At 45.4% G+C, this 25,676-nt stretch overlaps 1 protein-coding gene across 10 annotated transcripts in view; it reads left to right on the top strand.

The window, feature by feature from the left end:
* Positions 1–21,630, top strand: part of LOC142408256 (solute carrier family 22 member 16-like) — a 53,865-nt gene extending 32,235 nt beyond the window's left edge. For 4 of the 10 annotated variants that reach the window (XM_075498546.1, XM_075498544.1, XM_075498547.1 and 1 more), the window contains 5 exons: positions 13,071–13,149; positions 15,465–15,668; positions 15,870–15,978; positions 16,814–16,990; positions 19,597–21,629. In XM_075498546.1, coding sequence (XP_075354661.1) covers positions 13,071–13,149; positions 15,465–15,668; positions 15,870–15,978; positions 16,814–16,990; positions 19,597–20,164 — 1,137 coding nt within the window. In that variant the 3' untranslated portion in view covers positions 20,165–21,629. Of the gene's footprint in view, positions 1–1,714; positions 6,577–10,586; positions 10,835–13,067; positions 13,150–15,464; positions 15,669–15,869; positions 15,979–16,813; positions 16,991–19,596 lie in introns of those variants that run through there. The other 6 variants (XM_075498551.1, XM_075498550.1, XM_075498552.1 and 3 more) reach the window with 5 other exon arrangements.
* Positions 21,631–25,676: the final 4,046 nt, after the last annotated feature.

The raw sequence follows: 25,676 nt of genomic DNA, 5'->3' as shown, positions 1-25,676 counted from the left end.
TTATGACAGCCTAAAGAATGTGCGTAAGAGAGGTTACCGTGGAATAGCTGCCATATGTCAATTCATCCTGTCTTACCATGGCAGAAAATCATGTTTTAATAGCGGAGAAGAGTTTTGACACTCAGAAGCGAGACTTTAATATTTTGGAATATATTTTTAAATATCACCCATGCCACACATATACATGCCTGCAAGGATTTCCTTCAGTTTGTCACTCAGTGCCATTTCCTCTGGTCACATTAACTGCTAGGATTTTTTTTTTTAATTTCTCATGGTAAGAGCATGACTATTTTATTTTCACTGTAGTTTTTAGTATGCAACAGTATTTTGCTTAAATTTTTATTTTGTCAGCCTCTATATTTAATGCACGTGCAAAAAGAGGAGCATATGCAACAGCATGAATTCTGCTTCTCAAAAGAGTGCTTGAGACAAGCTGTCCTCTTCTTTTGGAGGTCGGGGGAAGGAAAAGCAGCACGGTCCATTTGCATGAAAATAGCTCTGTTCAAGGTTACAATGGAGAATTCCCATTTTAAAGCACCTTTCTGACTTAAAGAGAAAGTCTGGCTTAGCTGCAGATGGTAGCTGGCCGGTTCTTGTCTCAAGCTCTGTGTGAGAGACAGAGGCATAGTAATTCCACATGCTCTCTCTCACACTTGGAAAGAAAATATTAAACAAACAGGACGGACCTGATAATCAGCATAGGGCAAGATAAGGATAAGACAGTATCAAAGTGCACAGTCATAACATGGAAAAACACTGAGGCCAGGCATGATGCACGCTGTGGAAGCATTTCTATCAAGAGAGATTTGGGTCATTTATAACCTGATGTTGGAAGAATGTCAGGGTTTTAATGCTGTTCTGTACTTCCAAGGAGGAAAGTGTGAATTGTTCTCATTGAACAAGGCACAGAAATGAAGGGAAAGAAAAGATACTCCTGGAACATGTGTGTGCTTCTGCATCTACCACACATGATCTTGATCCTTGCACCACTCATGCTGAAGTAAGCTGTTGTTACGGAACTTTGTACACCATGGAGAAATAAGATGTGATCCCAGTCCGAATGTCAGTAGATGCCTGCACTCCTAACAGATCTTTGAAACTGCAGTTTAGCAAAGTATTCCTGTTTAGAGCTAGCTCATTATCTGCTGAAGAGCTCTCCTGAGCAGGGATGTGCACTTCTGTGGCTCCAGGCCAACGATCCATACTGAGACATTCTGATCTGGCTGTGTGCCTGTTCCCCTTACAGTTGATCTGGCCTGTTCCTCTTACAAGCACACAGGTACAGGGGGAATAGGTTCAGGAGCTAGCGTGCAAATTGAGATTACAGGTGGCAGGGTAATTGTAGCTCTGTGAACATGCATGTAAAAATAAATGTATGCAATCCTAGAATCAGTTCTTAAATACATACCTGATAGAAATACCAAATGAAGAGATACATATTGTTTTCTCAAACAGAATTATTCCTGCTTGCACTGTATTGATACCTTGTGGAACAAAACACTTCCCTTGCTTTTCATTAATTCTGCTGCATAATCTTTCATTTATGCAACAAAAAAAGGCAGATCTTTTATACAGTCAATATTTAAGACTTATGATTTTTGATTTGCATTACAGTTCCTTGTGCTTTATTTTAAATGTACTCTCAAGCAAGACCAAAGAGTTGCATAACTTGAAAGACATTTCTACCTTTACAGCTACTGTTTATTTCTTCTAGTTGCTTGTTGGAATCATGGCTCTTCTGAGTGGAATATTAACGATAATGCTTCCAGAAACACTGGGAAAACCATTGACTAATACTTTGGTGGAAGCTACAGAAATGGGAAGAAACAAGAAAAGCTGTTCAGGAAAGACTCCTCCAGCACACAGTGGTGTGGCATTAGAAAAGATAGAGATGTTTGGTCAAGAAACAGTCAGCACTGAGAAATAAAGCAGCGGCAAAATGGCTGTTCCCAATTTTAATCGTTATCTAATTTATAAGATATTTTTGTTCAAGAAATGTGACTGTTCTGTAGTATCTGTGCCTTTTAATTTGTATCCAGTCTTGCCTTTTCAACAGAGCAAGTATATAAAACCTTTTCCATGTGACTGAGGTACTGCAGAAAATTTGATAGGATTTCTAGATCCCTTGTCAAACTTACACAGGCTTTAGAAAACCTATCTGACTTGCTGTGACCAGTTGGAATGATTACTCTAAATGTTGGAACCTACCTGATTACACATATGTGAAAAATATGCCAATTCTTTGGTTCACATTTTCTGCAGTTAGATTTGTAAACCCACCACAAAGTGCCCTGTCTGCTCTCGTCCTGTTGCAGCTGACAGTTACAGGCTTGAGACTTCAAAACATGGTAAACTAAAACAGTTATAATTCAAGAGAGAAGCCTTAACATTGCGTCAAGTCATATCAATAATTTCAAAGTCTAACTAATTTATTCTTTTCTTTTTTCTCAAATTTCCTACTAGAAAAGGTGCCATTGCTAACAAAGGAAAGTATTCTGTGGAACAGCTTCTGACTGAAAAAATAATACTAAGTTTGCAAAATGTGCAAATAGTTTGTATACTATTCATTCTGTTGAATGGCAAATGTATTTTTATTAGTGGTTTAGAAAAAATTGTTCACTGGATCTACTGCTGTCTTTGTAAGTTCTTTTTAGTTTAGGTAAAACTAAAATGCCTGATGCCTTTGAAAGTCATATTCATTCCAGACTGTTATTTCAGTGCTCCCCTTCTCACTTATTTCAGCTCAGATCTAGCATCAGATTCTCCATAACTTTCAAGAGCTGCACCAGCAACTTTGCCAAATGCCTCCATCAAGGCCTTCTCAGTCCTCAGTGGAGCAGAATAAGTGGCAAATGGGTCTTATTCAGGCTCTCTGCACAGAGGTGGACTTAGTTATTAATTAATGTTTAGTAGACATGGTATCTACACACCATTTTTCTCATAGACCAGCTGTCTGTAGCTCATTTTTTCCTTGTACCACACAAAATCAGTTAGAAAAATATAATTTAAAAAATGGTAGCTGGAGGACACTGATCAACAGAAGTGTTACCAGTTACTCTAGTAGTTTTAGTCAAGTGTCTGTAAATGTCCCACTGTTATTACATCTCATGTGTGCATCAACACTTACTTGCTGGTGCAGTGATCGTGCCTTGTGACTGTGGACCACAGAAAACTGGTGGATAAGAATGCATCATTCTGGCTGCTATTTTTATGGCTTTCTGTGCCACCTCCTCTTTTTCAGTCTACCTCCAGACCTGGGGGTTTCTTCCTTGCCTGAGGATCTGTATCCTCTTCTCTCGGCCACCCTTGGTTTGAAGGGGGCGGCACATGAAGCTTCTGTGTGTCGAGGTTCAGACAGCCCTCTCTTACCTGGGCTGTGTGAACCCTGTCATCCCTGGTTTGAAATCAGAGTTCTTCTCTTCTTAGGCACCTACTGTCATGCTAGCTGGTATGATCTCATCAAAACAAGTTTTCCCTTGTTTACTTCTTTGACATGTACCCCAAAATAAGACATCTATATTACTGTAGATAAATATTCTATATACTGTGGAGTTTAATGGTGACATTTTTCAATTATATGTGCACAGTCATATTAGTTTCAATGACTTCTGAAACCAGAATAATGGTTTATATCCCCTTATAAAAGATTTTTTTCTTTACTGCACTGTCCTAGAGTGCCAGGTAGCATTTTGGTCCTGGTATTAGGACAAAATCATATCCTGTATGAGGACTAACATGCTTCTAAGCCAAGCAAAAAACAGTAAGTTTAAGTTTAGGGAGTTTCTGTGTGATAATTATATGGAAAGCAGAAAGGGACCTTTATGCTCCCTTCAGTTCTGTGGGTGTTCCAGTATTTGCAGAGAAAACCTCTGAAGAGAACTGCATAGAACACTGTGGCTTCTGTCCAGATATATTAGTACAGCAAAAGCATGTGCTTAACCTTACCCGCGTGAGTAATCCCATCATTATTCAGAGAACGATTTGAATACATACTTTGATGACTGAAGATAGGATTACTCACATGCTGTGGCTTTTTATTTTGCTGAAGAGCAGACCTGGTATTCTTCCACTGCTTTCAGATCCCCCTCCACTTCCCAGAGCAGAACAACTCTCCTTATGTGCACGATCTGTTGCCAAGCCCTGCATGCCCTGCCTTAAACACGGGTTTAACCATACTAAAAAAAAAAAACCCCATCATGCAACAGACCTAATAAGGAATTAAACTGGTACTGTCTGACATGGCAACCACCCTCCCCCCCCACCCCAGAGCTCCAAGTAATTGCATTATTTTGGGGTTCTTTCACACTGATACTCCCTCTTTTATTAGTACAAGGTCCTATCTTAAACTCCTTATTCTTGAGTGCTGGGGACAGTACAGTCTATTTCTAACAAGGTACTAAAGAAAAATTAAAATTAATTTTTCTACTTCCTTACCTGCCAGATAACTGATTTGGGGGTTACCCTGCTAAGAACAGTCAATGGATGTTCTCTATTCCTTTGACTTGAGGGATTCAGGGCCTGGTCATCTGTAATTGGTATACATAAGGTAAAGAAAAAAAAAAAGAAAAAAGCAGAAACTTAAATGCACAGTGATACTGAGCAATCATTACAGGCTAAAACTTAATGATGATTCTAAAACACAGTGTAGCTTGACGGCTTTTAATCCCCAAAGCCAGTTCCTCCTGTCACTGAAGTCAGTATTTGGTATTTGGTCTTCGATTCAAATGAGACCTGAATTTCCCTGAACTAATGACGTTACTTTTTTCCCTGGAAATAAAAAAAATATTGATCTACAGGTACTTTTGTGATTTTATGCATGAATAGCTTAGAGGATGCCTTGGGGTATCCTATTCTTTAATCCGAGGAAGCATATTACTATAAAAAAGGAAATAGCATGTGTCTATATGTCTCTAGCATTTCTGTTTGCTTGTTTTTTCCATATGGACAAAAATATGTTTAACACTAGTCATACATTATAAACGTAGCATAGACAGAGTGAGTTGATTTCTTTCTCTTAAATATTTATAGATTATCTAAACCCTCTCACAAGAGAGCACTGACTTTGAGAACAAATGCTTCTGTTCCTGTGGGGCATATTTTCCTCTCGTTGCTCATAAAAAGAATTCCTTTTCATAGTTTCTTATCTGAATCCTTAAGTTCTTTTATGTTTGTTTTTGTCGTCTCTATCACTGCAAATTTATTGTGCTGATCAATGTCTCTGGAGTTACATAATGGTTTTATGAGATACTGGATTAGAATTCTTATGTGTCTTAATTGCTGGTCACTATTGCACAATGACAAATGTTTTTGTCCTAAGTTTGATATCATATTTTATTAGACAGTTTTGCAGTTTGTTAAGGCCATACTTTCTGGGTTAAATATAGGAATGAGAGCAATGATCATTAGTTTAATGATAACTGAGAAAAAATAGTAAGTAAATGTGTTTGATATTTTGAATCTGTATTTTAAACCAGATGTATTTTCTACTTTAATAACTCACTTCAATTTCTTTGTGCAAATTTCTATAGTTTAAACATCTATATAGAAAAAAGAGCTATCCAAACTGTGTGCACTATGTGTCCCATGCTTTGGGTGGTACCCTGCCTGGGTAGGGTGGAATCCTGCCTGAAGGCTGAGGGGTTTTGTGTAACGGCTCTGTGGAAACCGAAGATGGTCTGACATCCCAGCTCTGGGATGGAGGAATCTGGCGTTCTCCTGTATCTTTCACAGCTTATTTTTACCAACTCCTTACGTACAGTCACTTAGGAAGCCTCTGTAGCATTGGACTCGGCAACATGCAAGGCTTGTGAGTGCCATTTGCAAGGGCTTACAAAATGCAAGGTCATTTGTGCCAGGGAGGCATGACGCCAGAAAGGCATTTGTGGCTGCCAAAAGGAGGGTCTGGATTCATCCTATACCCTTGTACAAACATATCTTAAAGGTGCTTGTCTGAATCCCACAACAGATTCATAGGGGAGAAATGAAACTCAAAGATTTAAAAAAAAAAAAAAAAAGAAAAAAAGAAAAGATGAGTGTTGAGGAAGGAACAAATTTATTTTATAAGGAAAAATTCTAGTAAATGCAGTTGAGCAGTATCTGCATTGTTACATCTCTCATGAAGAAAGGTTAGAGCACATCTAAATACTGGTAACCTAATAATTTTGTACAAGATTCTATACCAGGTGGAGCGTGCGTTTTGGTAACATGGGGCAAGTATGTACTCATGGGAAGGAGTTTGTTTGCCTAGAATATGTGGGTTTAGTACAATATATGCTAATTTTTTTTAATATGTATTTATTATCTGCAATTATGTGCAAGAATAAAGTCAAACACATGTTATTTAATCTTTACACCTTTATGTAATTGAATGAACTCTTAACCATCACCAGCACTCCCTTTGGTACATGCTCCCTTGTAGGAGCTGGGCTGGTGCTTCGGCGTTCCACGGAGAGCCCTCCTGCAGGGAAACCCATGGGATACCTTCTGCAAGGATTAGGCGGGCGAGTATCACCTGCGTGTCTTTTTCCTGTTTGTGTTTGCAGGTGTAAACCAAGGTTTGGGTAATGTGGTAGGTGGTGACTAACAAAATGTGCATTAAAAATGTGACATGTTTTGCTTTTCAGTTGCAGGAAGAATATGATTCTTTTTTGCCTTTCTTTGTATAAGCTGCCTGGGGCAGTAGTCCCTCGGACAAATTCAGTAGTGACAAAAATAGCTGCAGATATTGTAGATTGGGTATGAGTTGATCAAAAAAGAGAGTAGTTGACTATAAGAATGACAAAGCAATATAACTTGTAACCACTTGGTGTTCAGTGGATGTGAAAACTAACCGTCTGTTCCTCATGCAGGAATTGGAGTGGGCAGACAGTGCAAGGAAAATGAGAATTGCAGCAATCTATATCCCTGTTCTTTGTGATTTGTCCTCTTAGCCCTTCTCAGGAACCTATTTATTTTCCAATTCCCTTAAATCTCAAATTAGTGCAAATTACTCAATTTTCCATGCATATTTTATTAATCTTATGTTATCTGATCAAGTTACATCCATCACTTGGCTTCATCATTCGTGTTTTAATGGCTTTGTATGTCCTTGCCAGGTGATTTAGGTTCCTCCCTGAAAGCAACCATAGTGAATGGTTCAAATACTTGTTTGCTAAAGTTGAGAAATCTGAATCATCCCTGATACACTGATTTCAAGAGCACTAAGTTCAATCAAGCTGAGAAAAATCAAGCCTAAAAAGTATATACCTTAAATGGGGAAGTATCCTTTTTATAATATGACTGATATATAAAAATGATTGCAGAGAGGTTTGTACACAAAACCAGCACTTTCAAAGAAATTACTATCCTAGGTTTATGAATTATCAGAAGTAATGGGGAATATCTCATTTAGTGACAAACCGCCTCTTCTCTCTCTGCATTCCTGTCTAACACACAGGCTTGGATACTGCTCGGGTGTTTGTTGCAGATGAGTAGGATCCAGCCATGGAGTGCTCACAGGCATCTAGTTATTAATGTTGCCTCATAATGTTCTGTCTGGGGATGAACTGACTTGCACAGGAATAAGAAAAAAACAGCACCAAGGGGTGATCCTTGTGAAGATTCTTTCCACAGTCTCCTTGCCAGTGATGAGAATGAAAAGCAGTGATCAGGAACATATCAAAAGAACCAGAGATAAATGGGCAATCTCTCAGTAAATGTTTTCACAAAGCTTTTCAATAGGAATGTCAGTACTGCCAGTGTCTTCCTCATATTGAGACAATTCCCCCAGAAGTAAGTAAATAACATGGGAAAACAGCAAAATGAGGAGCAGCTTAACCTCTTTGCTGAAATGGTAACTTGTCATGGACATTGATGCTTGACTTGATCTTTGAACTGGTTAAAGAAGTGGCAGAGAAGTGATCCATGTTATTCATAAGATCAGAAACAGGTCAGCACTGCTGTGTTCACAGGGGTCATTTCTGCTTATCCTTACTGCTCTATTCAAGAGGGTACACAAAGCAAAGGGAATGCTAAGGTAAAGGGAAACACTTCTTAAGCACTGCTCGAGCTGGGTTGGTGGTGTGCTGGGATGCCACTGCCAGCCATTGTTCAGAAGCAGCTCCAAGTCCCATCAGGGCTGTGTTTGTTTTATGCCAGAAGCCTGGCGCTCTCTTCTTGAGTGACCAAATCACGACTTGCACTCAGTCAAAGGATACAATAGCCACTATCACAGAGTCTGTCAGGAGTGTTCTTGAAATACCAAGAGGTGGATGTTGCACTTGGAATACTATTTAGCCAATTATTTGTTAGTTCAAAATGACTTACTTTGCACAACACACAGAATAATATATACACAAACATCCAGGAGGTCTTCAGCAGTTGGGATGTTATGCAGAGCTTCTTGTCTATCCTTGTGCTTTTTCCCATCTTTCATGAGAGAGCACCAACATCTGTAGCAAAAAACCTCCATATCTTGAAGGCCTCAATACAGGATGGCTGATTTTCGGTTAATCAGGGCTCTGGGAGTTAGACCAAAGAGGTATGTATTGTGCTGTTCATTTTAGGGAATAGCAGAGGTAAGAAAAACAATGGTGGCACTAAGGAGTTGAAATTTCTTCCCCTTATAGATGCCTGCATGGATAAACAAGCATTTGTGGTGGAAGTCACACATCTAGGTTACATAGAAAGAGATGACAAAGCTCTCTCTTCATCCTAAAATACGGCAAAGCATAGTGTGTTCACCCTTCCAAAATACTTTAGCCCATGGAAGAGTAAGAGTTTCTCAGTGAAATTACTGTAAGAGTTGGTATCCCAAACCAGCATGCATTTCCTGAGTCTCATTCTCAGGAAAAGATGCACTGGGAATTCCCTGAAACATTCAGCCTTGTATAAACATCCGACACAGAAAATTTCAATCCAAATCACTCAAATCTGGTGAAGTTATAAGCAATGAGAAGTAGAATCTCTGGAGGAGAAATATTAATTTTAATTTTAAATCAATATTTAAATTAATTTTAAATTAATTTTAAAATTTTAATTAATTTAAAATTTTAAAATTAACTGCAGGTAATTTTAATCTTAGCTGGCACTGCAACCTCTGTTTATATTTGAAGGAGATTTCCATATCTGAAAGGCTCCTCTCCAAAGCTATGCAGATATCCTGCAGTGACTTAAAATAGTGTACATTTTACAAGCAATACACCAAGCCCGTCAACAATTTCATTTCTGAACAAGCAAACCTTCTCTGTTCCTCTGCCTCCTTCCCTGTCTTACTCAATACTCTATTTTCAAACCACGCAGAAAAATCAAGCTCTACTATAATTTTGGCAGAATTATTCCTTGTTCACTCTTAAAGGAAAAAAAACCCTAAAAATTATGCATCTAAAAAGGTCAGTGATTACATATGTTTAATATATCATGGCTTTAGTTTTACCATGTAAGAACACGGCTAGACTGGGAGGCGAGAACAGCTAGTTGCGTGATGTGCACGCTGTTGCTGTACGTACAGATGCCCTTGGGATGGCTGCCTGGTCTGTATTTGAATGGCTGCGAAGAAAAGGCACCTGCTTGCAAGATCCACAGCAGATGTTGTCCAACAGGACTGGAGGGGAACAGTCTCCAAACACTGTCCTGCTGAGCCATTCAGGGACGAATGCCCAAGCAGTCCAATATTAGCCAAAATGTCCTGCCAATGGCAAATGCTGTGAAGCCAAGAATCCCCAGTGTACAATTTCATCCTAGTGATCCTGCAGACAGGTTTGTTTTCGACAAACGTGTGTTTTTCTGCTGAAAAAGGTTAATCCAGACAGTCCAGGCTGGCTGTGCTCGTCAGGCATTTGCGGTTTAGCAGGGACTCATTCTTTACTGACATGCGATGCCTGAAATGAGCGGGCCCACGGACACGCCGTGTTACCGCCATCCTGACTGCTAGCGCGATTGCTCAAGCACTGTGGCAATCTTCAGGCAGCTTCAGAAACATTCAGAGCAGAATTAATTGCTTGTAAGAGAAGAAAAAAGACAATATGTTCTGCTCAGGACAGCGGGGCCCCGTGAGCCTCCTCTCGAGCTCACCGGGGAAATCTTCAAGGACACAAGTTCTCGGCAGGCGGCGAAGGGCACGGGCACGGCCCCGGCAGCGCCAACGCAGGGCTGCCAGGCTCTCCCGGGAGAGGTGCCAGCGCCGGAGGCGGCCTTTGCTCAGGCACAAACGGCTCCTTCATGTGCGGAGGGGCGCGGAGCCAGGCGCTGGGGGAGCAGCCTCGGGCAAGGGGAGCTCCGGCAGCCCCTGCGGGCCCCCCCAGCAACGCGCTCCCGCCTCTCCCGCTCCGCTTCCCCGCGCTTCCCGGGAGGGCGGCTCTTCCAGGCAGGACCGCGGGCCTCCTCCTTGCAGGTATTGCCTTCTCTCCCCGCTTGTTGGGGTTTTTTCCGGACCGTACTTCCAGTCGAAGAGGGAAATGTTAGATGGCGGAGCCCTTTCGCTGCCGAGGGCCGGGAAGGCGCCCGCAGGGGCTGTGCGGGGACCGAGGGCTGCCCTGGGGGCTTTCCGTGGGGCACAGACCAGCTCCGTAAGCCCAGGCAGGGAGGGGTTTAGGCCACACGTAGCGGCGGCCCTGCAGCAACAGCGCGGTGGCTGTCGCGGCTGGTTCTGGCGTGAGCCGCAGGGTTTGGCCGGGGCTGTGAGATCCCTGCTGTTCGGGGCGTGCTAAACCTCAGCTTCTCCCTGCTTTCCCCCTCTCCCCACACAGAGAGGCAGGGGCTCAACAACCCCCGCCCCGTGGGGAATGGGCAACGCGGATCTCTCCGGTTTTGGAGAAAAGCGAGAGCATCGCTCGGCGTGTAAGTGCCGCTGGTAGAGGTTAGTATTGGCGGTAACTTATAGCATGGGTATAACCTACCTTGCTTTAGGAGCTATTTCCCGTGCATGCATATGCGAACAGCTGTCTGAAAGAGGAGCTGAGGCCTCCCTGGTAGCCTCAGGTCTCTGTCACGGTGGCTCAGAGACAGCTGCTTTCTGCCATAGTGCTGTACGTACCCAGCAGAGAGGCTGAGGGGGGCCTGGGGAGCCTCCAGCGTTCGGTGTTGTTCGGTGAACAGAGCATCCTCGCCGTCCTCCTGTGGCAGGCCCCGAATGTACATCTCACAGAGCAGCCCAAGTGACTGAAAAGGGATCGGGCCAGAGTCAAAAGGCCAAAATCAGGGCTCCCTCCTCAGCAAACCCCAGGAACAGATCGAGCTTCATCAGTGTCTGTAACTACCTTTAGCAAAGAGCCTGGCAAAACCCCTCTCTGGGGTCAGGCGAAGGGAAGCAACACCAAGGGTGCTTGTGAACTGGGGAAGGGAATAAACGCAAGAGCAATCTGCAAAAAAAGGAAGGGAGAAAGCGCTCCACGTCCGGCACGGTTGGGGATGGCGGGTGCTGCTGTCCTGGTGGATGAGGAGCCCCTCCAGCAGTCCAGAAGGGCTGGAGCCTTTGCTTCCCAGTACTGCAGGCTTCAGGTGATCCAAAAAAAATGTTTCAGCACTTAGATATGGTGAGAGTTAGTTTAAAAAAAAAAAACCCACAGGACTTCAAATGTAACAGGTTTTGGTTTTCTTTAGTTACTTCCTGTTGATCCATTTTCTGATCAACAGTTCAGCTGGGCTTTTTGCACTGTTCCTTTGGGCGTGTAAATATGCTTAGTTTGGTAGGCCAGCCGCGTTGCGACACAAGCCAAGAGCGGCCAGCCTGCCAGGGAAGCATGCTCACAGAGTTGGGCCATAGGGGAAAAGGGTAGGGCGAGGGGCCGTGCCTGTGACGCAGAGGTGCCAAAGCAATCGTGTTCGTGCAGCTCTTCCAGCTGAGGGGTGCTGGTGTCCCAGGGTCCGTCGCAGCCTCAGGGGCAGCCTGGAGGGACCACGGGCCAAGAGGCTACCGCTGCAGCTGGCAGTGGGTGTGCTTGTTCCTGTGCCTGTGTGTGCACGTGTGTGCTGGGGACCAGTGTAGTGATCCGTACTGATCACTTTATCCACTGCTAGAATGATGTTAAGACTGATGTGGTGATACACAACTATGTGAGGCAAGAAAGAATAAGGAATGGATCTAATTAAACCTGCAATTTAGACCCCCTTGCATCACATGAGGCTGACATTGTCTCCTCAGCTGCGGGACTTGGGAGATTAAGTCACATCACAAAACATCTCAATATTTTTAAAAATAATTCATTTTGGCCTGGGAGGAGCAGGAGGGTGGCAGGGGCATGAAGCCCACGTCAGGCAGCCAGTGTCCTCTTTGCTGGGGAATTACAGCTCCAGGTGGCTCTGTCTGGCTTCTGTCCCATCCTTCTGACACTAAGAAAGGACAGAGAGCTAAACAGTACCTGACACCCTTGACCTCCACCCTTCCCCAACAGTTACTGCAACTGATTTGCCTTTTAAATGCTGATTTTTTTTGCAAAACCCTCAGCACAAGCCAGTCTGAGGGGGTGAGAAGTGTCACCCCCGCTGGCACTAAGCTGGCCTGCCACATCAGCTAAAAATAGTTTCTCCTCCTGTGCCCTCCCAGCGAGGTGCAGGGCTCCCAGCTGAGGCAGGGAGAGACAGAGGCACAGGTGAGTCTTGTGCTCATAGTGGGGTCAGTGGCTCTGCAAAGCCCAAGTTGTGCTTGCTGATACAAGCTGCGCGTAGCCTCTGCTTTGCACCCGGTTAATTTTTGGCACATTAGCACATTAAGGCTTGATGTGCTCCTGGATTGCAGCAGCAAGTGCTAGAAAAGCAGTGTGTTCGGTGGGTGCCCATCGTGGCTTTCTTAGCCGTTCCCGCAGGCTCCAGCAGTGCCAGCAGCCCTTTTCCACCCTTGCTGGCTTTGGCAACGTTGGGATCAGTTGATATCAAACCTGCTCGTCTGCGAAAATCCCATCCAAATTGGGAAGACTTGTGAAACCTGAACCTCCACCGAGCTGCAGCTCCCCTTTCTTGCCCAGCGGCGGGGAGGTCAGTCAGGAAATTCAATCTCCATCATGGTCCAAGGGCTTCAGCAAACCAGAGCGGTGAGGGGCAACTGAGAGCACATCTCTGGCAGATGCATAATGTACCCAACGCATATGTTCCAGCAGGACTGTGGTCATCCGTGGACTGCTGGGAGGCTCACTGGGTGTGCTGACAGCCACACGCGATTTCCACAGCTGCCAGAAGGTTTGTTAATAAAAATGTGTTTAGAGACCTTTCTCAGAACCAATTTTCCTAACAAAAGTAATTTCAGCATTATTAAAACTCCCCTAATTTCTTGTTACTCTTTTTTTTTTCTTTTCTGTGTTTTTTTTTTTTTTAATAACAATTACCAGTAAAAAGTATTCTGGAGACCATGGTAGGGAAGGCTACGCTGTCCACGCTCTGCCCCTCCGCAGGCGTTCCGGGTGCAGGTGGCTGAGGCAGCCTGGGGTGACGGTAGAGCTGAGGAGCGCAGCTCTCTTTCAAATCAGCATTTGTTCAGATTGGGTTTGTGGGTGGCAGTGATGCAGGCCAGCAGTTCTGGTTCAGGGTTCATCTTTACCCCTGCACTGGGTCCTCTTTCCCTGCTGCGTGGGCACTTTTATAGTCAGCTTGTGAAAGAAGATGTAATAATTAACAGGAAGAAACTTAAGCATCGTGCTGCGAGGAAGAAGAGAGGTTGTAACAACCCTCAGCTGCGATGCAGAAGGAATGCAATGATGAGCAACAGTGCCCGGTCCTCTCTCCCTTCCTACATAGTAGGGATGTCACATTTTAAGTAGTAAAACCTCAGGGGTAAGTGAGAAGCTGTGTGAAGAGTTATGAGCAAGGATCTCATAAATAAACCTGACCTATCATAATCCCACACAGTCTGTCTTGCCTAAACTTACATCAAAGATGCTAAAAGCCACAGGAAGATGGGAAATCTTATAACGTCCTTATAACTGCAGGCACTGGTTTCCAGAAAAGGTTCTCAGAAAGCAATTAGTGAGGCTGGATTTCCACAGTCAAGGAAAAGCAAGTCCTGTAGGAGAAAGCAAGACTGTAAGGGAGCAAGACTAAAGGTCCATATCACTCAGCATCCTCTCCAAGAGTGAATATTGGTAGATACTCCAGGAAAATGTAAGAGCCACAGGCAGAGGAGATTCTCCCCCTACATCCACACTCAGCCTTTGGCAGTAACCCCGAGATGAATGCCTGAGCCAGCAGGTGCACCCCAACTCACCTGTCTCAAAGCCACTGAAGGATTTATCACCTCTGAGGTTGTCCAGTTTCTTTCAGGCCCATTTAGATCCTGGCTTTAAGGACTTTGCAGGGCGCACCGAGTTGCATGGTTCAGTTGTGCTACATGCCTCTGCCGGCATAAAACGTGTTAGCTGGCTGTGGCCAGGCGCACAGGCTGGCACCTTGCTGGGATGGGCAGCCAGGTGATTATCAACCAGGAGCTGTCTGCCACTCACCAGGGCAGGTGCCAAGCTCCGAAACTTGGCCAGGACAAGGGAAAAGAGAGACGCTGCACCTCCTGCGGTAGCAATCAGCAGTTGAAGATGCTGAGGAGTGGAGCTGCTCCAGGACACAAAGCAGGTTATAAAGCAAGGCAGCGAGAAGCAAATATACAGGCTTCTGGGCCAGCAAGGCTGGCTGGCTCCTGGGGACCACCATGTGCTGCCGGGAGAGCATGGCAGCCTCGGATGCCCAAGAATCTGTCCAAGGCAGTGGGTCATGCTGGCAGGTACAGGGGCCAAGGATAGGTTGGAGACCTCAGATCACTAGAGGCACAAAATCCCCCAGGGTACAGGTAGCTTCTCTTCCCACACTTTTCCGGCCACAGCATTGTGGCCCAAACAATTTTTGGATGTGGGAGTGTAAACAGCCAGGCTGTACCCTGTGAAGCTATGCATTGTGTTTAATAGCTAACATTCATGTTTTCTAGCACAGAGCTAAGCAGGTAACCCAGTCCTCAGGGTCAGAGGGAGAGCCCTGCACAGCGGGGGAACTAAGGTGCATGGACCCTTTGCTCTGCGTAACCCATTTGCCTCCTGTGCAATTTGCTTCCACTGCCGAGGCAGTCACAGAGCTCATTGCTAGAGCCTTTTGGCTCCTGGTGCCTAAAAGCCAATTTCCCCAGAGCTCTAAAGACACTTTTGCCCCAAACATGATGGAAGACTTGACAGGTGCCTCACTCCCTTGGGTTTTATTGGAAAAAAAACTTTGCTCCAGATTGCTACAGCCTGGACATCAGTGCTGTATGTACAGATTGCTCTCTTGCCCTTTGCTCCTGTGCTGAGGATAGGGTAGTGGCTGTTGAAACACTTTTCAAAAATTAGTTGTCATACCAAAGGCTATGAGGATTTTTTTAATCCTCACCTCAGTCTTGGTTCTCTGTGTGCAGCAGTTAGCTTTCGATTAGCTGCCCCAGGGGGATTATGTTACATCTGGTGTGGGTATTTCATAGCCTGACGAGGGTGTCCGGCAGCGATACTGGTGACATGGGATATGTTATTTCCAAATGCACGTAGGTGCCTCTCTCCTCTGGCTCTGCACCCTGGAGATGGCAGCACCCAAGGTTGCAGTGGTCGGCGCAGGAGTTATCGGCCTGTCCACAGCACTTTGCATCGCGGAGACTTGCCCCAGCTGCTCCGTGACGGTCCTTTCAGAGCAGTCCAGCCCCAACACAACGAGTGACGTCGCAGCCGGGATGCTCATCCCTCACACCTACCCAGGTGCGTGCAACCCAGCGTGGTGTTGCCCGTGGCACTGCATGCAGCTGCATGCCCGGGTGTGCGTGCAGCGATGCACAGAGGTTCAGGAAGAAAAGTGCCGTGCCCTGCGTTCCCCATCTGTCCCGTCTCCTCGCCCCTGGCTCGTACACTTCTCCTCTTTGCATTTTCCCTCTCTGCATGTTTGGTTTTGTTTACATGCAGGCACACCGATCCACGTGCAGAAGCAGTGGTTCAAAGAGACCTTTGCTTACCTTTTTGCCATCAGCAACTCAGCTGAGGCGTCAGAGGCTGGCATTCACCTGGTGTCCGGGTAAGAACAGCCCCCCAGGGCAGCCTTTGGTATGTGTGTGCCGTGTGCTGGAGCAGGCAGAGAGGTTTTCCTTACTGGAATTCAGGCATATTCCCTCCGTGGAGTAGCTCTTATGACCATATTCCCAAGAAACTGCATCGCAGCTGCTCAGATACTATGTATTTTCAAGCAAAATTCATGCATAGGTGTGTACAGAGAAACCACTCAAGACTGGCCAGCACCAAGTGTCTTTTGGTAACTGATGTTTTCCATACTGTCATCCACCAGTTGCTTGCAGCAGGGGCAGTCTTCATAGGGATGGGACTGCAGGATCCTCCAGCTTCAGCAACTGGGTATAGGGATGCAACTGGGGCGTGTGCGTTGGGGGTGTTTTATGCTGCCCATTATCAACAGAGAAATTCACCTCTTGGGAGAGTGGAGGCTGGGCACTCTGTAGCTTTATGGATACCTAAAAAAATGTGACCGGGTGTGCAAATGGCCCTATATGAAGGTCCAGCTAAGGTGGCCACAGCTGTGGTGGGGACACTGTGTGAGGGGACTTTGTACTTCTACAGCTGGAAGTTCATACAGTATAGCTGGAAGAACTCTCTTCACTTTAGTTACCCCAGTGTGTCGCCTGCAAGCTGGGCTGTGGCAGGCCCTCTGCCTATTTGCCAAGGCGGGTATTGCAGTAGCAGGCAGCAATGTTTCCCTGTTGCTGTTAACCTTGCAGAGCTGCACTGATGAACAGGAACAGGTTCCCGAGTTCCTGGGTTTGTGCTAAGATAGCTGTGACACATAACGTGGCAGAGCAATAGCGAGTAAGTTTTGCAGCTTTTTCTCCGTGTCCTTTTAGGTGGCAGGTCTTTAAAAACACTCCCAAGGAAGAGTTACCTTTCTGGTCGGATGTCGTCCTGGGATTTCGACCAATGTCGAAAGCAGAACTCCAAAAGTTTCCGCAGCACCGATTTGGTCAGGCCTTTACGACACTGAAATGTGACTGTCCGCCCTACCTGCTGTGGCTGGAGAAAAGGTTGGTTTTGCTGCAGGCTGGGCACGCAGAGAGAAACCCAGGCAGAGGGACTGGGGGCGAGCTGGGGACTCCTTAAGAGCCTTAGGTTTGAACAAAAATGGAAAAGGGCTGTTTCTCACTGGGGAAAATGCAGCAAGCTCTTCCTTGGGGAGAAGCACAAGAAATAAATACCCAATTTTTCCAACATGTGAAAGACCCCATTTATGCAATGTCCACTTTCTACCACTGTGGCTGCACAGTGGGGCTTAGAGTGGAAGCACCTCTGGACATAGGCCCGACATAGCCACAGGGGCCACGCTTGGCCAGCCAGACCTTGAAGGTACATGAGGAACCTGCCATGTCCTAAGAAAACATGTGGGTGCTCCTTATTGTCAAACTTCCCAAGTATATCCCTCTGTTCTTCAAGATACATCCAACCCCTGGGAGAATAGGCTTGTCTGGGAAGACGTCTTATCTGTGAAGACTTTGCACTTAAGAAGTAGCTGGACTAATTAATCTCAAATTTGGTCAACAATTTGAGTCATTTCTTAATCCAGTCAGGTGAAAAAAGGTCAAATAGCATCATCTTGTAACAAACCTTTTGGAAATGTTTGTCTGCGTAAGATGGGTGAGGCACTCACTCCGAGGAGTCGTGGCCTCAGAGTTCATGCCTGGATTGACATGAAAGTTAGAAAATTTGCCAATTTCCAAATTTCCAAGGTTCCCCAAAATACGTGGATTTTGGAGAACCGTAGGAGAGTCAGAATGCAGATCTAAAAAGGTTCTGACACCTTGGATGTGCCTTTAATCCATCTAAGTACCCCTAAAGTGAGCAAATAGCTGTCTCCGCTTGAGAGAAAGCGATAGGCTGCAAGCAGATTTGAGGTTAAGTAAAGAGATGTGTACCGACACCCTGGTACAAATTGCCAGCTCCGCCAGTTGCTTGGATGCATTTCATCTCACTGCAAATGTGAAAAAACATTTCTTGTTCTAGCAGCCAGCCAGGCTGGGAGTACTCCAGTGGCACCAGTGCCACGTGAAGTCTGTGCCATCTCCTCGGTGCACATGCTCTGTCATGTTTCATTGCTTAACTGAATCGGAAATTTCTGCTGAAGCACAACTAAGTTGTTCAACCCATTTAGTATCTGCCGCATGATTTCTGCTCTCTCCTTATTCCTGCTATAGCCTTCTTATTTCTCAAGGGGTGTAGTCTAGTAAGATGATCAAGCTCCTTTTCTTTCTCTTCTCTCTGGTGATGAGAAATGAGAGCATATTAAACATGTAACTAATTCTCAAACCCCTAGTGACCTGAGCAGTATTTATAGACCGTTCTCTTGGCAATCCACAAGGAAAATTGGTTTTGTGCCCACGTTGCTGGTCCAAAAATGGACTTCAGGAATTTTTTCCTGCTTGCTTGCCTGAAGTCAGGGTTTTCAGCAGGTTTTTTTATTGGTGTATTTTTTACGCCACAATGGCAGAGTCCCAATTACAACACTTATGAGCTCTCCCAGCAGTTTGCCCCACCAGAGCTGCTGCACGAGACCTCCCCTCTTCTTCCCAGCCAGCCTCAGTGTCCTGCTGCACCCAAACCCCAGTCCCCAGAGCACCAGCTGTGCCCTGGATCCTCGGCTCACTCACTGCTTGGTGGGAAACCACGGCCTTTATAGTGGGGCTGATCACTTTGCCAGCTGCCAGAGTATTGCAAAGGACAGGATTTCCCACTTAGCGCATTGTCATCACAGACCTGTCTCCTGACTTGCTCAATCTAAAGCCCTACTAAAGACCCCCAGCAACTGGATCCAGCTGACAGCACGCAGTGACTCCATCTCACACCAGTGTTTTTCCACGGGGAAGGGCTTCAAGCTTCAGGCAAGTTCAGGGTGGAATTTGGCTTGAAATTGAGCTCAAAGATGAACCTCATCTTTGAGGTTCCATCACCTTGAGATCCATCATCCTGAGGAACCATCACCTCAAGAAGGGGTGAATTTTGCTGAAGAGCAGACATGGATGTATAGTGCTCTGAGCTGTCCTGGGTGACTCCTGGCTGCCGCTCTAGAAGGGTATGGGTCTCCCGGGGGTCCCGTGCCACACCTGCCCAGCCCGCAGGGACATCTTGGGTACCCCAGGGCTTCGCACATGGCACTAGATGACTAAGTGGCTCCTGGTATCAGGGGGGTGAGTTGGGCATGAATGTGACGGTGTGTAACAGGCACATTAAAAGGGGTATAGTACGATAGCGCTGTCACTAGCAGAAGTAAGTTGGGGAATAAATCTGACATTTTTCAGCTTGCTTGAGCTGTTAAAGCTTGGTATGGTTATAGAAATGAATCAATGAGACCATGAGGACCTGACTGTCTGCCTAGGGTCTTATGCCAGACCCTTCTCTAATATTGATCAGCCTGCTCTATCTTTTCCAGCCCAAACAAGCTAAAAAATAGCTTTGATCAGACCAAATCAGACAGATCACAAACAGAAACCCCATGCATTTTCTTTGCTTTTTGTCCCATCTGTTGTTTAGTTTTGATCGGTATGTTAAAGGCAATCTATCTCATTTACTTAATGTGCCTAATAATTACATGAGGGTTTAGGGGTTTCTTCTCTGCCTCACTTCTGGAGTCTTTTTGCAGGTTGAAAGCAACTGGTGTCCAGATGTACACCAGAAAAGTTGCAGACCTGTGGGAGCTGCACAGCGAATATAACGTTGTCGTCAACTGCGCAGGCATTGGAGCCCGCCAGCTGGTGGGGGATGAGAAGCTCTTCCCCATCAGGGGACAAGTACTCAAGGTTCATGCTCCTTGGGTGAAAAACTTCATCCGGGATGGGGATGGCTTAACTTACATCTACCCGGGGATACACAGGGTAACCCTAGGGGGAACCAGGGAAAAGGAGAGCTGGAGTCTCTCCCCTGACGCTGGCACTACCAAAGACATCTTTGACAGATGCTGCGCCCTTGAGCCCTCCCTGCGGGGAGCTCGGGATATCGAGGTGAAGGTGGGCCTGAGGCCATCCAGGCAGTGCGTGAGACTGCAGAGAGAGGTCTTGAGCCAAGGAGGAGTTCAGCTCCCGGTGGTGCACAACTACGGGCACGGGGCAGGTGGCTTTTCGGTGCACAGGGGCACAGCCAAAGAGGCTGCTCGCCTGGTGGGAGAGTGCATTGCTGCCCTGCAAGGCTCCTCATCGAGGGCCAAGCTTTGAATCCCAGAGGCTCCTTTTCCATTTACGACAGGCTAGTGTTGCACCTCCTAATAGCAGCTTTGGACTTCTATTCCATTACTGGATAGAGGGAACCTAAGACAACAGCTTGTGCCATTGCAGATGCTCAGTGGTATCTCACCTGGCTTCCAGCTGCCACCTTGGAAAGGCATGATGGGTTGATCCAAGTATTAGTCCAGCTGTCCTTCTCCTCCATCTGGCATTGCTTCTGCCCTGGGTATTTCTCCTAGCCTCATGTTAAGGAGAAGGCAAGATACGTAAATATTCTTCACATAACGGGGATCAGATTGCTGCAGTATAATATAAATAACATCAATTTAGCATTTCTTCATTTGCATCTAAAGGGTATCGGATGCACTAGGTTCAGATTCAGTAAAAACTAGTTCTCTCCTCTTGTACCAAATCTAATCTAGTATTGCCCTTGCTCCTGCCATCTTGCTAACAAACTTTACCATTTTCCGTATGATTTACAAGGAAAAGAAAACCCCACGCAGTGCTGCCTTACAGTGCTCCAGGTCAGCTCTTACAGAAAGCAATGTCAGGTCACTGTCATGCACAGTGACCAGGCAAGCGTGACTTTAAGAGCAGGTCTGTGACACTGATGACTGCATTTGCTCATATTATACCTCAGAGAACTTAACACAAAGTTTTGGTGAGTGGAGGTTGCCCCATATGAGCTGCAGTTTTGTGCATCTTTTCTCACACTTGTTTGCAAATCTCTTTTTTTTTCTCTGAGCCCCTCAGATTTTGCTCTCAGACACAGATGATTTTTTCCCCCCCAATAGCAGCACTGACATGGCCCACGTTCTACAGAAGAGGATTTTTCAGGGTGGGCTTGGGAGTGCAAGCATCTCTTTTCTACTTCGCATCAGCACTGGCTGCTTTACTTGCAACAGCCGATACGAATAAATTGGTGACAAACCAACAAGGATCTTAACACCAGCTTCAGTTTCATAAAAGAGAGAAGAGCCATTTAAGACTAGATAAACACTGAAACACAAATTTGTCTGCAACTGGACGTGAGCGAGCTCCTCTGCTGTAAGGAAGCTGAGCCACCAGAGCCCAGACCCTCACTCCACGGCAGAGGCTGAGCGGGGCTTTACACTCCCCCCAGCAATTCAAGCCCTTTGATGTGGCTGAAGATAGTCGCTCCCCAAAACTGGAGCTTACCATCAAAGTACAGGTCTGACTGTTGGTGATTAAAGCACTCATTAGATCTTAAATGGCTCATTCAAGAGTGTTAGCATCCACTTTTGTCTACTTTTTTTGTCCTTACAGTTACAAAACAAATCAAAATCCTTCAAGACTTCACATGATCAAAATGAACTGATAAATAAAGTTCTAATAATGGAGCAAAGGTCACTTCTGTAGTGTTTCCTTTCATAACGAGGGGTTTTCTTTCATTTGGGATGGCCTGACAGGGCCAAGAAAGGCCCCATTCAGACATGGCTGCCAGCTCCTGCTGTTCTCAGGGGGCATGAGGACAGTTATCCTTCATAAGGGACAGCTGTCAGAAGAAACATCACCGAATTAAATCAGAGGTCAATAAGTGCCTGGGATCAGCCTAAGCCAGCCCTGCCTTCAGCAGCCTTGCCCTCTTGCCTCAGCTCTGAAGGCAAATTTTGCATTCCCCTCCCTCCCACCATTTGTCCTTTCCAGCGGTACGAGAGGGCCGAGCTGCTGCTTTTGGCAGCAGTGTTGGCGTAGGGCTTGTCAAACTGCAGCTGTGTCCTCAGCTAACACGGAACATAAAAATACATGGGAAAAGAACATGACAATGGGCTATTTTTTCTTAATCTTGATTTTGATCTTAAAAAGTAACAAACAGTGTAGCTTATTCTAGAGCAAGAAACACTACTAATGCTAATGGGGCGTTCATAGCCCCATGAGAAACCAGAGCTCTGGTTGTGCACTTCTGCTCTGCAGGATGGTAGGGTTTCTTCTAATTTACTTCTAAGAGTTGTCTGGTTGATAAAAATGTCAAAATGGGTTCAGCTGCAAGGCCCATCAGTCTGGTGTCCTAGCTCTGGCCACGACCAGCAGTGGAGAGGGCCACTTCTAGCCATTCCTGGCCCAGGGGCTTCCTCAGCTGAGGGGTAGCTTAGTTTTTCATGGCCCTCAGCTGATTTATCTTCCACACATTTGTCAACTTGCTTCTGAAACCACGTATGGTGTTTTTGTAGTCCCCGACATCTTGTGACAACAGGTTCTGTAAAGGGAGACACTTCTTTGCCCAGGAGCAGAGCTCCTTGCCTTCATCTTTGTCTTGAACCTGGAAACATCATTTGATGCCCCTTTCTTGCATCTTATGAGAAGTGGTGACTAGTTATTCTCCATGACCCGTCTTGAATTTATAAAGCTGCACCATACTCCCTCTCGGACTTTTCTTTCCCACCTTGAAGAATCTTGGTTTATGTAGCTGCTACCCACATAAAGTCATCCTATATCTTTGGTCTTCCTCGTTGCCCATCTTTATAACTTTTCCTGCTCTAACATACCCTTTTCGAGACGGAGGGACCAGAACTGCACACAGTACTTATGATAGGGGATGAACCTTGTATTTAATTGATGATATCTCTCCTCCCTTCCTAATAATTTCTTATATTAAATTGCTTTATAGTTACTAACAAGCTTTAAACTGACATTTGAATAGACCTACCTAATTCCAAGATATCTGTCCTGAATGGTACTAGCTGGTTCAGAGGCCATTGCTGAGGCTGGGTAGTGAGGGGGTCTTCCTCCCAGCTCAGCCATGTGTTTTCCTCTGCTGTTATCCGCACTGAATTTCACCTGCCATTACTTTGCCCAGGCTCATGAGGCGGTTTTTGCAGCTCCTTGCAGGCAGTTTGCATTTTACTACCTTGAATAAGCTGGTACCACCAGCAGACCGAGCCACGTCACCATTTACTGCCTGACCGATGGGTATGTGGATGAGCACTGGCCCTACCACGGATCCCTCTCAGGTGTCGTTGGTGACTTCTCTCCACGGTGAAAAACGTATGCTTTATCCTTACCTTGTCTCTCTATCCTATACGCAGTTGCTGATTCATGAGAGGATCTTCCCTTTTATCCCACGCCAGATTAGCTTCTTTATGAGTCCTTGGTGACAGATATTATTAAAGGCTTTCCAGAAGCCGAGCAGATCATACCGAGCAGATTGCTCTAGTCTGCAGCCTCACTGTTTCCTCTGAAGCCGTAAGAGGGTGGTGAAGCACAGCTTCCCAGCTCCTCACTGCAAAGCTCTGACGATTCTTCCCTCTTCGTCCATATCTGTCCTTGCAACTATTCTATTACCATGGCTTTTACCGTTTGCCTGCTACGGGTGTCAGATTTAGTGGTTTGCATTTCTTTAGATCCCTCACAGCACTTAAAAGAAAACAGTGTCACGTGCCATCCTCTTCTTATTTTGGTTAAGTAAAAGGTTATACACCAGCCCTAATAGCGCAACAATTTCCCATTAGCGTTCCTTAAAAACCCACAAGCGAGTAACATCTGCTTCTCATGAATTTGTTACTCTTCCTTGCATCTATTTGTTCTAAAACCTCATCTAATGGCCCTTCAATCTGAGGCAGCTTCTCTGCATTATCCCCTTAACAAATGGCTCTGCCGTGGGAATTTCACTAAGCTTTTCTGCGCCAAATGCGGACACGAGTAATCTGTTTAGTTGTTGTGTTAGGGCTTGTTTTCTCTCAAACTCCTTTGCCACCCTGATCATCTGCTGACTGCATACCCCGGTCGCCTGCCGACCCTCCGGCAGGCTCCTTGCTCCTGCTGGGGTAGGGGAAGCTTTTTGTCTCTTAGCAAGTTATTTCCTCAAAATCTTTTTAGTCTTCCTTTCTGTTTCTGCTTTTAATTTGACAGATTTCATGTCCTTTTCCATTTCCTCATTTGGACGGGATCTATTTCGGTTCTTTCCCATGTAATTTTTATCATGCTATTACAATGAGCCAGTAATAATCTTTCTTCTGGAAAGTCTCTGATATTTCAATACCGTTATATAAAAATCAAGCATTTTAGTCCCCTACCTTATTTTTAGACTTACAGCAAATAGAAATAAGCATACATTCAGCCTGATTGCTTGACAGGGGCTTTATTTGTCCAGATTGCGCCTTGCCATTTCCTGCTTACTTGTGGTTATAAAGATGTCAAAATGGCACCTTTAAGGACATGCCATCATGAACCCCTGCTCCTCTCTGCCTGCTCACTTCCCCCCAGTCTCTAGCTTGAAATTCCTTTTTAAGTCTTACTCTTTCTCGCAGAGGCTGTTTTCCCTGCTAAGCTCATGCCACGCAAAGGCCGAGCATCCTACTCAGGAGCCTCAGCTTTTTGTTCCAGAAACTTCAATTTGCCAAGAATACGTCCTAATATTTTGGGAATGATTGCACACCCCTCCCTCATTTTTCTCCTTAGGCATGGAAAATGTAAATATTCTAAAATATCTCCATAGATACGTAGTGATGCTGCCCTGTGCCAACTATACACCTACCCAGCAAGGGGAGTCACAACGTTTCAATGCCTGTAAGCCGGCTCGCTGACACTGACCACTGGCTTTTAGGCAGCTGAAGTCTGTTGAGATGAGCCCTTTCTTGCTTCAGCTGCCCAGCCTCGGGTATCGGTCTCCGGCAATATCTCATCAGCCATCCCTGAGTTTCTGCTCCTCACCCAAGAGCCTTGCCAGGAGCTGAACCAAAGATGTGTTAACTCTCCAGCTCCAGCTGAAGCCGAGCCAGCAGCTGAGGAATTTGCAAAACTCCATTTTGATCCTAAATCTGTCCGTGCTGTTGCGTCAGCTCCATAGTCTTCATCTGGAAACACAGAGCAAATAGGGAAACGCTCGCGTGTGGGAGAGGGTTAACAGTGGAAGGTCATTAAACCTCCACGACTTTCCAAGCTGATGAAAGGCACCCTTAAAGAAAGACTTAGCTGCCACCTGTGCAAAGCATTTTATCCTTGTGCCGTTCCTTAAGCCCATGCGTGTCGGGGCAAAAGTTAACCGGACCGTCCTTGAGTGTTTCCTTCTTATCCGCACTTTCTGATCTACATTGAATAGGCACTCCTGGCAGATGGCAACCGATCTGGCACACTCCCAGAGACCTTCAAAGGCGTAATTATGGCATAGAAAGGGAACGCTTATATTTTGAGACGTTTCTATCAATCCTTGCGATTACAGACAGCAGATGGGCTGTATGATGGATTATAGAGCTCAAGCACAAAATAATAGTTTTCTGCAACAGGGACTTTTGTTGATTTTTATTCTCAGAAATAACGCCATAAAGCTATATTGTCCCGATATAGGCTTTTGCCTATACTTAAAACAAATTTGCCAAATTGCTGAAAAATACAGGGAAATTGGCATTCACCATTCATTACAATTCTTTTCCAGTCGAATACTATTTGAGATAAACTTCAGTGTGATACATTCAAATTCATTAGGAATAAATGTAGTAATTAGAGAGAACATCATGGCCTGGGCCACGATTTGTATTGTTTTCAC

This window comes from Mycteria americana, chromosome 3 (assembly GCF_035582795.1).
Source record: "Mycteria americana isolate JAX WOST 10 ecotype Jacksonville Zoo and Gardens chromosome 3, USCA_MyAme_1.0, whole genome shotgun sequence".
Classification (NCBI taxonomy): Eukaryota; Metazoa; Chordata; class Aves; order Ciconiiformes; family Ciconiidae; genus Mycteria; species Mycteria americana.
This window is presented reverse-complemented; position numbering and strand designations above follow the sequence as displayed.